General features: G+C 51.1%; 2 protein-coding genes across 4 annotated transcripts in view; both read right to left on the bottom strand.

Moving 5' to 3' along the window:
• Window positions 1-18,127, bottom strand: part of CAPN5 (calpain 5) — a 107,232-nt gene that overhangs the window by 35,307 nt on the left and 53,798 nt on the right. The window lies entirely within an intron of this gene.
• On the bottom strand, window positions 1,410-4,963 carry OMP (olfactory marker protein). The gene has a single exon (XM_053312093.1). It carries the CDS (start codon window positions 4,928-4,930, stop codon window positions 4,463-4,465), a length of 468 nt encoding a protein of 155 aa, XP_053168068.1. The 5' UTR covers window positions 4,931-4,963; the 3' UTR covers window positions 1,410-4,462.

Here is an 18,127-nt window from a genome sequence, read left to right as displayed (position 1 = left end):
ATACACAGATTGCACAAGTGTTCAATATCATGTGTGAATAGGACTAAAGTAGCATATGGACCAGGCTGTGGATGTGGTGAGCTGGCAGACATTTCTGTGATCAGGATGGCTGGAAAGGGGGTTGCTGCCATCACAGAGACAGCCACTGGCTCATCCCACACATACTAAGAGTGATCTATCCCCAGGGGCCAATCTTGAGGCTCTGAACCGGTTCGAGCTGGTTTGTCAAACCGACTGGCCCAGCTGCTCAGTTCAACCGAACTGGTTCACATGCCTGTGGTTCAGTCTGAATCCAGACCGAACTGTGCACACCTGTAACTCCTATAATCCCCCAACACAATGGCCATCATGCCAAGCAACTGCAGCGGGGGAAGATGGGAACTGTAGTAACAGCTGGAGAACCTAAGGTTGGCTACCCCCTTGGCTTAGCCCAGGTGCAGGCATCCCTGGCACACCAGCTGCTGCTGCTGAAGAACTACAACTCCCATCAGCCCCAGCCACAATTTAACAGAGGTTGTCTGCCTCTGGCTTAGCCCCTTAATCATCATCCGAAATGATCACCAAAGCTTAATAATGCGTGATTGCAGCTGCTTCTGTGAGCCCCTTGAAAATCTCCCCTCCCCTCCTGTTCTCCTACCCTCCAATTCTAGAGCAGGGCTGTACAACTTTGGCCCTCCAGATAACTCCCATCACTCCTGACTATTGGCCACTGTGGCTGAGGATGATGGGAGTTGTAGTCCAACAATAGCCAAAGTTGTGCAGCCCTCTTCTGGGGTGTAAGCTCACAGTGGGATCCGGGAACAGTCCTTTTACTTGGGTTACTCCCTTTAGCACCTTGCAAACCGATTTCACACCCGCAGCTCAATGCATTTGGTGCATGTATATTTGGGGAGGGCTGGAAAAAAGGCTCCCTGCCACATACATAAGCAGAAGCCAAACATGATCCTGTCCAGTGCTCAGGCTCTGAAGAGGAGTTCAGTTAGCAATCTCACACACTACCTGCGTGCGTCTTATGAGCCTCTAGCTAGCCAGTACCTAGGGACAAAATGTTGGATCAAATAGATTTCAGTCTGACCCAACAAGCTGATCCCTACATTTTTGTGACTGGAAGTGTGGTGATGGGAAGCACTGAAAAACCCCTTGAAGCAAGGGGCCTCCATTTTTAAAAAGATCTCTATGGACATTCACAGGGCTGCAGAAATCCACTAGTCTACTAGTCTGTGGCGAGTGAAAAATGATGCCTGATGAGCAAGGGCATAGCTATAATTGAACCTACCCCCCCTTGAACCCCCGCTTGAACCCATCCCTTGAAACCACCCCCTTAAACCTATAACTGAACCCCCCTTGAACCCAGCCCCACCCCCAGCTCCTGAGGGCCCTCCAGGTCCACCCCTCTCTATTTTCTTCATTGACTCTGAGGGGCCATCGGGGAGAGGGGTAAACACTGGCCCCCTTTCCCCTAGCTACGCCCCTGCTGATGAGTGGAAAAAAAAGTCCCTATGAGCAATGTTCCAACATAGCTTGACAAGTGAAATATTTTGTCTGGCTGATCAACTGAGCCAACCTTTCTTCACCCCTGGACATTCAGCTATGACATTTCCCTGTGGGAAATTCCAGAATCCGGATTCTGCTTACTGCTCACCCATCCCTATACGAACACTTCGCTTTTCTCCCCACCTCCACTGCTCCTTTCCCTTGTTGCGTCTGGGGATGGAGGAAGACGACTGATGTTTGAGGACCAGTGATGGGCTCAAGGAAGAAAAGCCGAAGCGAACCATGTTCTGCAATCCGGGGGAGAATATCCGAGACCGCCAGCCCCACAAAAACTCATACCCTTGTACAGAAGACTCAGATCCCCTCCAGTTTCTGTGGGCAACATCCCGTCCAGCTTGCTCATGACTAACTGGTCTCACTGATTCCAGTGGTGCTTAGTCATGACTTATTGGGATGCCACCCTGTGTCTAAAAACAGATTTGCCTAGCGGGAGATGGACACCTTTTCCCTTCAGGACTAGGATACGGAATCCACCCCCTTCATGAAGGTTCAGATTTGTAACCCCTAGCAGCAGCTCCAGACTAATGTTGCATTCTCCTCAGGCTGCTGTGCGCACGCGTCTCCTCCTCTCCTTTCCACATTACCCTCTGACCCCAATTTCCCCCCTTTCTCTTCCCCCCATTTCCTTGTTTGAGAGGAGGGCTGGTGGAAACAGCAGCCAAGCTCCCGCTCTTCCCCCACTTTGGAAAAGGTAAAGGGTGGGGGGTGGAACAGGAGGTGTGCAGCCCACACTTCTGGGTCCTCCGTTCTCCACTCCAGGCTTTTGGAAAGGGCGGGGGAGAGATCAACAGCAGTCAGAGGGGCACAGAAAGCAGCAGGAGACCCAGAGAGGCAGCTGTGTGCTTCTCCCTCTTGGGTGCTTTCCAGATTGGACCCTGCAATGGGGTTGCATCGTATCTCGGAGTCGGAAGGGTGCCTCCACACTCCCTGTGTCGTGACGCCGCAGTGCTTATGCGGACAGCAGGGTGCCATTCACATTTCCAATGCCTTGTTTCGAATGTAATCGCTGCAATATAGAGCTAGCACATCGTATAAGAAAGTTGCTGTTTTTCCGGGATGTTAGTTTCTACCACTGAGCATCCGCCTTCCACACACTATCCCTGCCGTGAGGGGTTTCACAGTCTAAAATTCAACACAGGGGAGATGGAAAAGAACATATGAAGCTGCCTTGTACCGAGTTAGAGCCAGGACCCGGCAGGGCTTGGGGCAGAGAACGGTGTCTCTCATCCCCTGCTGCTTTAACTAGAGATGCCCGGGGTTGAGTTGGGGGGTCCATCTGGTGGCTCTAGGCCACCTCCAGCCTCAGAGGCAAGCTGCCTCTCAATACCAGTGGCAGGGGAGCAGGAGCAGGAGGGAGGGCCTGCCCTCAGCTCCTGCCTGTGGGCTTCTCAGAGGCATCCGGTGGGCCACTGGGGGAAACCAGAGGCGGGACTAGATGGGCCTTGGAACTGATCCAGCAGGGCACTTCTTATGAATGGACCTTGGAACTGATCCAGCAGGGCTGTTCTTATGAATGGGAGACTACGTGCGTGAACCCTGTAAGATATCCCCCCCCCTTAGGGGATGGGGCCCCTCTGGGAAGAAGAGCACCTGCATGCTTGGATGCAGAAGGTTCCAGGTTCCCTCCTTGGCATCTCCAAGATAGAGGCGAGAGAGACGCCTGCCTGCGATTTGGGAGAAGCCACTGCCAGTCTGGGTAGACAATACTGAGCTAGATGGACCAAAGGTCTGACTCGGTATATGGCAGCTTCCTATGTTCCTATCCCTTCCCTCACCAGCACATAGAATAAAATTACCCCAACAGCGGAGAAGTAGAAAAATACCTTTACATATACATGAATTATACAGCTTGTACAATTTGGGAGGGCTCTTTTCATTCTCCTGCAAACCGCTCAAGGAAAAAATTACTTTTCACAAAAACATGCTGGTGTTGTTCCGGGGATGAACCTAGCCCTGGAATCACGGGTTCCAATCCAACCCTAACCAGAGATCCTTCAGGAGAGCATGTCACTTGCGCTCCATCTCAGTTCTCAATATCGAAAACCTTAACTACTTCACAGGGCTGTTAAGGGAAACACAACTGACATCTCTGGAATGCTCTGTGCAATTTAAAGTGACATAATTAACAGAGGGGAGGGGTGGAGGGAGACGATAAGATCAGAGACAACACAGATATGAGGAGGATAGGGAACTACATAAATCGACCTTGAGTCCTCCCCATTGGAATCTCCCCTTGGCATCTTTAATCAACTATAAAAATATAGTCTCTCTCTCTCTCTCTCTCTCATGAGGGCTAGAAGCTTACTTTGAGGGCAAAGTTAAAGCAGCCAGGGATCCATGCAAGATCCTGGATTCCATATTAGAGGATGTACTCCATGGTCTACAGGACACTTGGAGCGATGCAGATTCCCAGACTTTTCCTTTCTTTGCATGAAGTTCTGCTTCTGATCCAGTGGTGGTGGTGGTGGGGAGCGGGGCGCCTTTTAGATTCAGCATCCAATGAATTTCTTGAGCAGGGGCAGCACTACAGAGTTGTTGATCGTGGGAACGGCAGCCTCCGCCCCCCCCCCAGCAGGAGGCTGCTCCTTCCAGCTGCATCGCTTCCCAATGCGACAGATCCAGCTTTGTGCGTCTCCAGAGAGGCCCTGCCTGCAGACGCACCCGCTTTCTAAGCTAACAGCAGCAAACACAGCCTTCGCCATGCTGGGAGAGCAGGGGGACTTCTGCAGCCATCGGGGCTACTCCGAATTAGAGCAGGCAGCTGCTCAAAGAGGAGGGGGCGGAAATTCCAAGTGCAGAGGGGCAACGGTGCCTGAGATATAGGGATGCTCAAGCCACAGAGCCCAAGGTGGAAGATGGAGGCAGGGGAAAAGAGTGGGGCGGGCCAGGCGACGAGGACGGGTCCGACTCAGACCTTGAACGTCACCGAGCACTTGACGTGGGCCGGTTCGAGGCCATCGGAGTACGCCAGGAGGAAGTACATCACCTTCCGGATCTTGGCCAGCTCCACCAGCCGCTCCCCAAACTCCAGCGCGTCGGCCTCGTTCCAATCCAGCTCCTGGGAGTCCGCCGTCTTCCAGAAGACGGCCACCGGTTCGAGCAGCTGCCTCCGCATGAGGTGGGTCAGGTCGGGCGTCCAGTGCTGCGAGGTGCCGATGAGGGTCACCTTCCCCGGCTTCTGCAGGGCGACGTTCCAGCGCACAAAGCCGAGGCCCAGCTGGCGGGAGAAGTCCAGCCGGTAGACAAACTCGTGGGCCTGCAGGAGCTTCTCGCCGTCCTGGGGCTTCTCGCCCTTCTGCTGGAGGCTCTGCGCCCGCAGCCGCATGCACTTGGTCAGCGGGGCGTCCTGCACCAGCGGAAGCTCCAGCTCAGCCATCGCCGCTCTTTCTCTGTCTCCTCTTCGGTGAAGTCCTGCTGCACTGTCTGACTCCCCGACCGGCCAACATGGGGGGGAAAAATGTTCGCACTCTCTCTCTCTCCTCCCCTCCCTTGTCCCAGCGGTGCTAGGCAACCCAGGTCAGTGACGCGGTGGGCCCTCGGGGGCTTCCTCTGGGTGCCCTCGTCTCATTTGCAAATGAGGAACAGATCCTCCCGCATCGTGCAATAATCTATAGGGACGAGCTCTCTGATGTCAGCCTCCCTGACAACCGCTCCCGAGCGAGCCAGCGACAACGGCACTGTGGAGAGCTCAGGGGCTCCTGAGCGTGAGGATGCTGCTTCTGGGGGGGCCACCAGGCCCAAGACGGGGAAGCAGCTGGGGGTCGTCCCTGCGGCCACCACGAGGCGAGAGACCCTCCCCCTCTCGCTTCGCCTTCCCAGCCTCAAAGGGCAAAGGAGGGCATGGGAGATGGTCTCAGGGGAAAGGCAGGCTGGTATCTCAGATGGAGAAGGCTGCAATGCCCTCCCAGCTGCTGGAGAGCTTAGAACAGAGATCGTCGCTCTTTTTCAAGTGGCTTTGGCAAAACACCTTCGGGGTGAAAGCTGTTTCCCACTGTGCTGACCACCACACGGCACAGCACGTTCCTCAGCGCTGGGAGGGCCCTTTTAGAGAGACGGAGGAGCCCTCTCTTAAGAGCACTGTGGGGAGCTGGTCTGGTGGTATCAAGCATGACTCGCCCCCTTAGCTTAAGCAGGGTCCACCCTGGTTGCATATAAATGGGAGACTAGAAGCGTGAGCACTGGAAGAGATTCCCCTCAGGGGATGGAGCCGCTCTGGGAAGAGCAGAAGGTTCCAAGTTCCCTCCCTGGCAGCATCTCCAAGATCGGGCTGAGAGAGACTCCTGCCTGCAACCTTGGAGAAGCCGCGGCCAGTCTGTGAAGCCAATACTGAGCCAGAAGGACCGATGGTCTGACTCAGCATATGGCAGCTTCCTATGTCCCTATGGAAGTGCTGGGAAAGGCCACACTCCCCCAGTACTCCGTGCACGCCTTCCAAGATGGCGGACTCAAGAGGGCTCCGTCTCCCTTGGAGGAGCCCCAGAAGCATGGGGCAAAGCCCAACACTGTGTGGTGAGAAGGGTCACCTCTGGGTGTGCCAGGGGACTGTGCAGAGTATTCAGCTTTGGCTAGAGCTTCACACAGGCCCAAACAACAACGTCAAGGAGCCACACTCAGCAGGTTGATGGGGGCGGCCACTGGCCAGGCCATGCAGTGGACACCATAGGCTTCAAGTATCACAACACAGAGATCTCCCTACGCCCCAGTTCTGCACCAAGAAAAACCACACTCTAAACCCCAAATAAAGCACACAGAGTTAGTTGGACTCCTATTCTGCGTGCAGCGAAAGAATCAAAAAGTCATATCAAGAAACAGTAAGCAAGACAGGTTACATTCAATAATACAGGGATTCTCTGAGGGGGCTGAGAGAGACTCCTGCCTGCAACCTTGGAGAAGCCGCTGCCAGTCTGTGAAGACAATGCTGAGCTAGATGGACCAAGGGTCTGACTCGGTAGATGGCAGCTCCCTATGTTCGTACAATGGCCTTTGGCTGTAATTGAGCGGCAGGGCATCTGCCCTACATGCAGGAGGTTGCACGTTCACCCCCTGGCAGCATCTCCAGGTAGGGCTGGGAAAGACTCCTGCCTGAAGCCTTGGACAGCTGCTGCCAGCCAGTGTAGATAATACTGAGCTAGATGGACCAGTGGCCTCACTATAAAGGCAGCTTCCTATGTTGGCCATTGTGGCTGGGGATGATGGGACTGGTAATCCAGCAACATCTGGGGACTCAAGGTTGAGATCCCCTGCCACATGTTAGCATCAAAAGCAAGGGTCGGGGAGAGAAGATGAAAAGGAAACTAGACCTCGATATTTATTTTAAGAGATTTCTATCTCAAGCTTTCACAAAAAGTCCCAGAACGTTTTAGCAATTAAGACAAATAATCTGTTACTCCTAGGGCCTGCTGCCTACACCCCTGACTCGAAAATCCTGTCTCAGGGCCCAAGTTAGATATATCCTGTCTGGCACTCCTGACCTCTTTTTGTTTCTCAGAAAACAGCTCTAGGTTGCTGGATTTGGAGAAGGAAGGATGCACACAGGGAAAGGTCATCTAAGCCTCTCTCTCTCCCGCACCACAGCTCCCATCCAGCTTATACCTCCCACCCCCTGCAAAGCTGCTGTTAGTGCCCTGTTAGCAAAGCTAATCAGAAAAATTCCCCTCATTTCCTTGGGAAATTATCCATTTTAGTCAAGTCCATTCTAGATGGTAGGGAAAGACCCTTGCCTTACGTTGTTTGTGTGCGTGTGCGCGCGCACACACACACACACACGGGGGGGGGGCTTACTCCTGTACATGAAACACACACTGGCATTAAGCACATCCTCCTAAAATACCCCAAATCACAACTTCCAAGGCACCCAATGCTGTTGCTCCTGCCGTTCCTATGAACGTGCAGTAAAGTAAGAGGCATTGCTGATGCCCTGGGTGTGTTTACTTCACCCGTTAGCTTGCAAAAAGCCTTTGGAAACAGCCTTGCATCCAACCCTGGGGTTTAAAAAAGTTAAAAACGTACTCGATTACCCTGGAGGGAAACACATGCACACCACACACAGAGGAGCTAAGCTTCTCTAAGTGAAGGAAACTCATACGGAGGGGAGAGAGAGAGAGAGAGAACGAGAACAAAACACATCTTAAAAATCATTTTCTGGTGATGGTTGAAAGACAGAAGCTACAGTTGCAAGGGAGGCTGTAGGTTCCGGACACAATCTGCAGGCAAAGGCGGGAGGGGGGGAGCAGCAAAAGGAGCAGGACAGGAGAAGCTACAGCTTCCCCTCTCGTTATCCTAGAACTCAGTCTCATCCAATTAAACTAATTGGCAGGAGATTCAGTAGGAAGAAAAGGAACACTTCCTCATACAGCACACCATTTGTCTGTGGAACTCATCGACACCAGGTGTGGCGATGGCCACTAGCTGAGATTACTTGAGAAGGGAGAGGAGATAGTTTTTTTCCAAGTTCTTTGGTGTTAGAAATCAGAGGGCCATTTTAAATTCAGAGTCTTCTTCCTTTTGTGGTGCACATATTAAGTATAACTTATATACTATTTTATAAGGGGCTCATCTTAAATTCAGAGCAGTGTTGTATAGTGGTGTGCAGGGAACTGGTGCCTGTCGGTTTGAAGGGGGAGTAAATTTTGACAAAGTTGGTGGGAAATAAAATACAAACCACATGAATCTGCCCTGGAATCAGGCATCAAGGGGGGAAAAAAGCCACCAAAACACGTCACCCCAAACCCCTAACTTTATGCTGTGGCTTCCTCCCTCCTCCTGTCCTCTGGAGCTTCAAGGCCAGGGGTACAGCATACCCCTGACCTGGCCCCACCTCTCTATGTGACTGGCTGGCTAGGTGCCCAGCCCAACCCTTCCTCCTCCTGATTGACAGCCTCAGCAGCGAAAGGCATGCTGGCTGATGCTCAGTGTCAACATTGTCCTTGCTGCTGAACCTGTCAGTCACGAGGAGGGAGGGAGGGAGGGGTGGGCTGAGCCTGAGCACCTGGCCAACCATCACATAGAGGAGGAGGAGGAGGGAGGGATGCTGTCTGACACTCTTCCCCCTTCCCTCCTGGAGAGGGCCAGAGGATTCTTCTCTCAAGTCAAGTCCTCTCCAGGAGGGAAGGGGGAAGAGTGTCAGGCAGCATCCCTCCCTCCTCCTCCTCCTCCATGTGATGGTTGGCAGGTGCTCAGGCTCAGCCCACCCCTCCCTCTTCCTGACTGACAGGTTCAGCAGCAAGGATGCTGCTGGCACCGAGCATCAGCCAGCATGCCCTTCACTGCTGAGCCTGTCAATCAGGAGGAGGGAGGGGTAGGCTGAGCACCTAGCCAGACATCACATAGAGGAGGTGGTGGGAGGGAGGGGTGCTGCCTGACACTCTTCCCCCTTCCCTCCTGGAGAGGACTTGACTTGAGAGAAGCATCTTCTGGCCAACAGCATAGGGTACAAGTGAGTCAAGGAGGCAGGAGGGCTCCGCCTAACCACTACAAAGCTCCAAAGTAACCCGATGATGAATTTGTATATACTGCTTTTCATCAAAAGTTCCCAAAGCAGTTTACATAGAGAAATAAAAATAAATATAGGTGGATTCCTGTCTCCAAAGGGCTCACAACTGAAAAAGAAACATAAGGAAGATGCTGTGCTGGGGATGGATAGGGCCAGTTGTTCTTTCCCTGCTCAATAAAGAGAATCACCACTTTAAAAGGGTGCCTTTTTGCTCAGTTAACAGGGTATTTTCAACCACCTGATCGAAAATCCCCGAATTAACTGAATAAAACAGCAAGGCGTTTTCACTGGGAACTTTTATGGTTGCAAGTGTGTGTGTGTCTGTGTATCTTTTCACCCAAGCTTTCCCAGCTTTTTAAAACTGTCTGTTTTTAATTGTATGGCTGTTTTTAAATTGTTTCATTGTTTTAACTTTTTATATGTGTTTTAATTGTTTTTATGTTAACCGCCCAGAGACGAAAGCTTGGGCGGTATAGAAGTTTAATAAATAAATAATCAATCAATCTGTGTGGAGAGGATGGAGCAAGTCCCCCCCCCCCTCACCCCCCCTCAAAGTCCCAGAGTGGGCATTCAAACCTGCAAGCAGGATTCTCATTTTTTTCATCTGTGTGCAGAATGAGTTTTGTTCTGGGCGGCAGTATCAAGAGGGGCTTGGATAACTTCATGGAGGAGAGGTCTATCAAAGGCTACTAGTCTGGTGTCTGTGGGCCACCTCCAGCCTCCAAGGCAGGGTGCCTCTGAGTACCAGTTGCGGGGGAGTAACAGCAGGAGGGAGGGCACGCCCTCAACTCCTGCCTATGGCTTCCAGTGGCATCTGGTGGGCCACTGTGCGAAACAGGATGCTGGACTAGATGGGCCTCCCTGGGCCTGAGCCAGCAGGGCTGTTCTTATGTTATGTTCTTATGTTATGTACCAGTTGCAAGGGAGTAACAGCAGGAGAGAGGGCATGCCCTCAACTCCTGCCTGTGGCTTCCAGTGGCATCTGGTGGGCCACTGTGCGAAACAGGATGCTGGACTAGATGGGCCTCCTTGGGCCTGATCCAGCAGGGCTGTTCTTATGTAAGGCAGTGCGTGCACACATGAATTCAGAGTGGGACTTCCCTGATTCAACCTGAGCGGGATCTAAAATCAACTAAGCGGGCATCAAAAAACTTGTCGGCACACACACGTCTTAGAGGGAACACTGCCTGCAAGCCCCACGTGAAGCTCAAAATGCTACAGTCCAAGACGGGTTTTGCTACCAGAGTCTGCCAACCCCATTCACCGATTCAAAGGGAGAGACCAGCAAATCCTACAGCAGTGCTCGGGGAATGCAGTCCGAGATGCAGGCAGGCAGATCAACATGACTGAACGGCCTCCTCTGCACCTGAGCAATTGCTGCGTCCTGCTAGTGGGCACGGTTGGAAAGCAAAAGGCAAGCCATCAGGTCCAAACTTGCCAAAGCGGCTTTCCACCTGGACCAGATCTGCTAGGGAGCCTTTCCGAACTTTGGGCACCGCTCAGCTGCACGGGTGATCCAGCAAGGCTGATCAGCCTCTGGTCGGAAACTGCCTCCCGGTTACATCCACAGCGCGTTTCTCGGGAGGCCAAGACTACAGCGGCTGCAGCAAGCAGGAAACATGGGAGGCCCTCGGGGGCCATGAGACGAGCCTGGAAGCTTCGGAAAGATTGCTCTCAGTCCAGGCTGTGCCACCTCACCCTTGGGGACTCTCGACACAGGGCCCTGGGAGAATCCTGGGGGAAATGCTCATAGGAACATAGGAAACTGCCATATACTGAGTCAGACCATTGGTCTATCTAGCTCAGTCTTGTCTTCACAGACTGGCAGAGGCTTCTCCAAGGTGGCAGGCAGGAGTCTCTCTCAGCCCTATCTTGGAGATGCTGCCAGGGAAGGAACTTGGAACCTTCTGCTCTTCCCAAAGCGGCTCCATGCCCTGAGGGGAAGATCTTGCAGTGCTCACACATCAAGTCTCCCATTCAGATGCAACCAGGGCAGACCCTGCTTAGCTATGGGGACAAGCCATGCTTGCTACCACAAGACCAGCTCTCCTCTCAGCAGCCAAGCTTGGGAGAGCAAGAGAAATAAGCCGAGGAGCGAAAAACAAGGATTGCTGTATAAGAAGTCACACCACTTAGGACATCTAACACACCTATGCCCTGGACTGGCTTCTCAATGGTTTGATCCAGTGCCATGGGCTGGCTAGTCCGCATTCATGTTAAGAGATAAGCAGCTTTATCCAGAGTCAGACCATTTGGTCCATCTACCTTGGATGGCTCTAAATGGGGCATAGACCCATTCATGAAGAATAGGTCTATCAGTGGCTACAGCCCCCACCCCTCCATCCTCGGAGGCAAGATGTCTCTAAATACCTATTGCAGGGTCTAGTGGTAGCAGGCATGAATGATCCTCTTTGCTAAGCAGGGTCTGTCCTGGTTGCAGTTGAATGGGAGACCACATGTGAGCACTGTAAGATACTCCCCTTAGGGGATGGGGCTGCTCTGGGAAGAAAAGCACCTGCCTGCTTGCATGCAGAAGGTTCCAAGTTCCCTCCCTGGCATCTCCAGGTAGGGCTGAGAGAGACTCCTGCCTGCAACCTTGGAGAAGCTGCTGCCAGCCTGTGTAGGTAATACTGAGCTAGATGGACCAAGGGTCTGACTCAGTATGTGGCAGCTTCCTATGTAAGAGCAGGAGAGAGGGCTGCCCTCGCCTCTTGCCAGTAGGCTTCTCGGGAGCATCTGGTGGGCCACTGTGGGAAACAGGATGCTGGACCAGATAGGCCTTGGGCCTGATCCAGCAGGACTGTTCTTATGTTCTCAGTATGGTCTACAACAGAAATGTCCAACTTTGGGTCCCTGGATAGAGTTAGAGTTCAACTCCCTCTCACATAACACTAAAACCAGGAGTCATCCCATGAAATTGATTGCCAGGAAATCTAGGACCAGCAAATGGAAGTACTTTTTCACACAATGCATAATCTACTTGTGGAATTCTCTGCCACAAGATGTGGTGAGAGCCAACAACCTGGATGGCTTTAAGAGGGGTTTGGATAAATTCATGGAGGAGAGGTCTATCAATGGCTACTAGTCGGAGGGCTGTGGGCCACCTCCAGCCTCAAAGGCAGGATGACTCTGAGTACCAGCTGCAGGGGAGTAATGGCAGGAGAGAGGGCATGCCCCTTTCAACTCCTGCCTGTGGCTTCCAGCGGCATCTGGTGGGCCACTGTGCGAAACAGGATGCTGGACTAGATGGGCCTCTTTGGGCCTGATCCAGTGTAGTGTAGTGGTTAGAGTGCTGGACTAGGACTGGGGAGACCTGAGTTCAAATTCCCATTCAGCCATGAAACTAGCTGGGTGACTCTGGGCCAGTCACCACTTTCTCAGCCTAACCTACTTCACAGGGTTGTTGGGAGGAGAAACTCAAGTATGTAGTACACCGCTTTGGGCTCCTTGGAGGAAGAGCGGGATATAAAATGTAATAAAATAAATAAATAAATAAATAAATAAATAAATAATGTTCCCATCCTCCTCCTGGGACCACTATGGCTGGGGATGAGAGGAGCAGTAATCCAGCCGTGGGACCCTGGGTCTACACCACTTCCTGGCAGCGTCTCGCCACGCTTTCAGAGAGGGGCCAATCCCCAGCCCTTCCTGGGGATCCAAGGCCTGAACGTGGGACCCTCTGCATCCACAGCCGAGGCTTCCCCACTGAGCTACAGCCCCTTCCTAGGCCAGAGAGAGGAGCTGGTTTCCTCCCCGACCATCTTTACACCCACACAGGGAGGCCCGGTTGCAATGCCTGCCCAGCAAGTCCTGGACACTGAGCAGGCAACGGGTCTTAGAAGACCGACCTGTTATTCTACGACAAACACACACACACATCCGCCTCCACGGCATTCTTTAAAATAAGAAGGTTGCAAGCAGCATTCACGGCTCTCTCGGAGCCCGAAGGGTTTGGAAAATGCGGAGCAAACAACAAACCAAAAAAGCCAGGCTACCAAGGGAGGGATGCTGCCGTCTGAAATAATGAGGCTCCCCTGGGTCTCCTCCTCTCCTGCTTGAATGGAGGCCTCCTAGGACCGAGAGCCAGAAGCGGAGAGGGGCCCAATTTGTGCAGCCCTGCTAAACACTTCCCAGGAAGCAAGTCAAGCTAGGAGGGGGAGAAATGACTGCGGGGGGGGGGGCGCTCTCTCTCTTTTTATGTTTCTTGCACAGTATGTTTTTATTAGTTTCCTGTTTACCATTGTGACATCCAGTTCATCTTTCGACACAGTTATACTAAAACATCCATATTTGCTCTCATGTAAATATTTTCTTCATACTTATATATCTAGTTGTTATGTCCCAGTCCTTCTTTTCATCACCATAGTAATCCTTTAGTTTCATTACTATAACAAATTCTCCAACTGTTATTTTTACATTTCAAGCCCCGTTAATAAATCCACATTCACATTGTTTTTCATATGCCACAGAAAGGGTTTCCAATCTTCTACAAAACTTTCTATATGACTATCTCTTACTAATACAGTGAGTTTTGCCATTTCTGCATATTCATAGGCCTTCATCAACCATTTTTCTCTTGCTGGAATTTCCGCAGATCTCCATTTCTGAGCAAGAACCATTCTAGCCACCGTCATAAGATATAGGAATACATTTCTATTTTCTTTCGGGATGTCTTCATTAATTATGTCCAACAGGAAGGATTCAGGTCTCTTGTGAAATACACATTTAAAAATCTTTTTGAATTCATCATAAATCATATCCCAAAACCTCTTTACCTAACTGCAGGACCACCACATGTGGTAAAAGGACCCCTCGCTTTCTTTACATCTCTAACACTTATTAGATACATTTTTATACATTAAAGCTAGTTTCTTAGGCGTTAAGTACCACCTGTACATTAATAAAATTTTCTTTTAAATTATAGCACGCTGTAAATTTGAGGTCTTTCTTCCATAGCTTCTCCCAGGCCTCTAGATTAATATTATGACCTCCTGAGAACTCTGAGGTTCTCAAACCAGATGCAAGATGTAAGGGTGCAGCCAGACTCCAAACCATGGTTTAGGAGCGAAGCCGGTGCTACCATTAGGCCAACTAGGCAGCCGCCTAGGGCGCAGACCTCAGAGGGGCGCAGCGTGTATCAAATCAATCAAAATGATTTGTGTGCCAAAACATTTTCTTTTGTATTTGAGAAAGATAAGCAAAAAATGATGCATTACCTATTCTTGCAACTTAGAATAAATTTAGCAGTTTCAAGTTTTGTGCTTTTCATTTTTTTTCTACAAAACATCCGTTTTTGAAAATCAACGTTGATAATTGGGGGGGTGGGGTGCACAATTACTTAGCCTTGACTAGGGCGCAAAATAGTCTGGTAGCGGTCCTGCCTACTGCACTCTACCAGCCACAGATTCAGACCACCTGCCTAACAAGGCACAAATCTACATTTGAGTTCCTATAGAGCTGGGATGGGGAACCTTGGCACTCCAGCTGTTTTTGGACTACAACTCCCATAATCCCCAGCCACAGAGGCCAATAGCTAGGGATTATGGGAATTGTAGGCCAACATCTGCAGGAGGGCCAAGGTTCCCCATCCCTGCTATAGAGCATGGATTCCTGTGCAAAACTCTCGAACTGGCCGACTGAACTGCACAAAGCCCTGTCGAAAGCACCCTATGCATTCCTCTGGTTTACAGGTGAAGAACACTGCCGGTGGGCGAGAAGAGGGATTAGCACAAGCTCAGGTGTACAGGGGTGCACAAACTGAGGTCCATGCACTGGTGTGGTGCCAAAGCCGTCTGGACAAGGGCCAAACTGGTCCGGCGCCACGGGGAGAGGAAGCCTGGGGAGGAGTGACTTGCTCACCGCTGCACGCAGCCGCCTGCTGAGGCACTGCTTGCCCCGAGTCACCCTGGGCGGCACCAGCACAGACACGGCATCTGGACATGCACCATTGCGTGGTCAGCATGGTGTGCATGCACGGACAACATGTGTGTGCTGGCGTTGCACGGGGGTGCTTGGGACAAGCAATGCCGCAGCTGGAAGCGGCATGTGGCGGGGACGAGCAGGTCAGGACCGCTGGGTCTGAAACTGGCTTTAAAACTTTGTGATGTAGCTACACCTGGATTACGCATGTCAAAACAGAAATCGGTGTCGCCAGAGTCCTTGGTAGAGTGAAGAAGTTCTCTGGAACAGAACACAACTTCGTCTGCGGCATCAGTTCCTCACCCGAATCAAGCTGGATTTAGCAACGGGAACCCTAAGTGAGCAGAGCCAGTATTTTGGCAGTATATTAACTTCTCATAGGGACACAGGAAGCTGTCTTTTACTGAGTCAGACTACTGGGCCATCCAGCTCAGAAATGTCTACACAGACTGGCAGCGGCTTCTCCAAGGTTGTAGGCAGGAATCTCTCTCAGCCCTCTCTTGGAGATGCTGCCAGAGAGGGAACTTGGAACCTTCTGCAGGCAAGCAGGCAGGTGCTCTTCCCAGAGCGGCCCCATCTCATAAGGCAAAGATCTTACAATGCCCGTTCATATAGTCTCCCTTTCAAATGCAAACCAGGGTAGACCCTGCTTAGCAAGGGGGAAAATTCATGCTTGCTACCACAAGACCAGCTCTCTTACCTCTTCCAGGTTGGAATCCTGAGCCAAGGAGCCAGGACTGCAGCTCAATAGGAAAGATGGCAAGACCAGGCCTGTAGATTTTTTTTAAATACAGACCTGATATTTCCAATTCTGCTGCACTTAAAGGGTTCACATTACTGCTAGATATGAAAATTAGGATGATAATTGCAGAGTGTGGGCAGGCCAATACAATGGGTGTCCACTAGAGGGCAGCACCAGCCAGCATCTTTTCCCATTGAGAGATTGCCAAAGTCAAGGACTATTAAGACAGACAGTCCTGGGATGCACATTTACCCTTTAACCTTTCTCCCCTCAGAGAGAGGATGATCAGAGGCAAGCGAGAGCAGAACTCCTGAATCTTAACTGGTATACAGAATGGGGCCATAGCTCAGTGGAAGAAGATCGGCATGCTTGCATCCAGAAGGTCCCAGTTCAATCCCTGGCTTCCCTAGGCAGGGCTGGGAGAGACTCTTGCCTGAAACCTTGGGAGAGCCACTGCCAGTCACTGTAGACCAGGGCTGCAGAACCTCAGCACTCCTGCAAGTGTTGGCCTTCAACTCCCATAATCCCTGACTATGGGTCATTGTGCCTGGGGATGATTATGGGAGGGGTCGTTCAAAAACAGCCAGAGGGCCAAAGTTGTGCGTTCCTGGAATGGGTTAAGAGGAAGGCAACACAGATGGTGGAAAGTCTGCACACTCAGACTTACGAGGAGCGGTTGCAGGAGCTGGGTGCAATTAGCCAGGGAGAGAGGAAACTAAGGGGAGACAGGATTTCAATATCTGCTGTCGCCTAGAAGGAGGACATGTCCTCTGTTGCTTCTGAGGGCAGGGCTAGAACCAGCGGGTAATTCCAGCCCACTGGTTCTAGCCCTGCCCTCCGAAGCAATAGAAGACATGTCCTCCTTCTAGGAAACAGCCCTTCAGATTCAGGCTAGACACTAGGTGGTGGTGGAAGGGGAAATATCCCAACTGTACAAGCTGTTGGACAGTGGAACCGTCTGCCTCATGGAGTGACAGGCTCTCCTTTGCCGAAGGTTTCCAAGCAGAGACTGGGCAGCCACCTGTCAAGAGATGCAATGAGTAGGGGGTTGGATTTGCAACAGGCCTCCGGTCCCGGCAAACATTCTTCGATTCTATGGATACTCTCCCCAGGATGTTCCCTTCGCATTGACCTCCATGTCCTTCTGGAGTCAGGCAAAGACCCTCTTATTTTCCCCAGTCCCTCTTCCTCCTCTTCTTTTTCTTCATGTTAACTGAAATCAATTCTACCTGCTTCTTCATTTTTAGATCGCTTACTGATAATCATTTCTGCTTCACTGTTACGGTTTTTATGGTTGGACACGCCGATGGACGGGCTATAAGTCTTTTAAGTGACTCTCTCTTCCACACAACTTTCAAAAGCAAAAGGCGCCCCTTGGCTTCTACACACCATCTCCATCCCTGCCATTATCAAGTCCTTCTCCTCTTAAAAGAAACAAAACATGATGGTGGTATGACACACAGAAATTAAAAGACAGTACTCGACACAACAGTGAAACAAAAGCTTTTGGCAGGCGGTTTTGCCCTGACCCTCCTCCTGCAAATTAACATATGCAAATGCTTTGCAGGTTTTTCGCCTTGAATATTCATTAGCTGCTGCTTATCTAAAGGAATGGAGAGTGCAGTTTGATCAGTACACCACGAGGAAGAGATTGTTTGCATGCTCATTCACCTCAGACTGCTCTGGAAATGGGCAGGTAACAGAGAGAACCACAAGTAATTGATGGATTCAGGCAGGTACTGGTCCAGTTGAGACAGAACAAACCGTGGTTAGTTAGGAGCACAATCAGGTTTGTATAGACGGTGAGGACAATGAAAGCTTCCATCTGTGGTTTGGAACAAGCTGCAGGTCTCCATTCTGTCTGCACAGAGAACACAAGTTCGTTCAAACCATATTTTGGTAACCATGTAGGATATCAAACCAGGATCAGTGCCTGCTTTGATAACCCAGCTTGTTAAAGCTTCAGTTTGAACAAACCTGAGTTTCTCACATGCAGACAGAAACACAAGCAGAAGCTCCAGATCACACACTTTGGGGGGGGGCGGGGGGGGAGAGATTGTGTGAGCTCAAAGTGCCAGCTTGTGCAAACAGCAACAAAACAGTTGCTTTCTGTGTCTGAACTGAGCCAAAATAGGGGAATAGCAAAGCCAAAAAAAAAGTGTGTGTGTGTGTGTGTGTGTGTGTGTGTGCGCGCACGCACTTTTGTATGCACTTTTTCAGTTTTGAAACCGTCACATATTTTCAAAAGCTTCCCTCCACAATCATGAGATCTAGGGCCTTGGTTTTAAGAGCAAAACACAAGACCAACGTACATCAAGACTGGCTTCTTGCAAACTCCTGACAGGGGGAGGCTTCTTCCTCCCATGCAGGTCCCAATACAACTTTGCGAGTGGCTAAATATTTTGCAGCACTTTGTGAGC

The sequence above is a fragment of the Hemicordylus capensis genome, chromosome 3, assembly GCF_027244095.1.
Source record: "Hemicordylus capensis ecotype Gifberg chromosome 3, rHemCap1.1.pri, whole genome shotgun sequence".
In the NCBI taxonomy this organism is placed as follows: Eukaryota; Metazoa; Chordata; class Lepidosauria; order Squamata; family Cordylidae; genus Hemicordylus; species Hemicordylus capensis.
The sequence above is the reverse complement of the archived record's forward strand: the minus strand, read 5'-3'. Positions and strand labels throughout refer to the sequence as shown.

Excerpts from the sequence above, each read along its gene's own strand:
- OMP (XM_053312093.1), bottom strand. The coding sequence starts at position 4,930 with ATGGCTGAGCTGGAGCTTCCGCTGGTGCAGGACGCCCCGCTGACCAAG.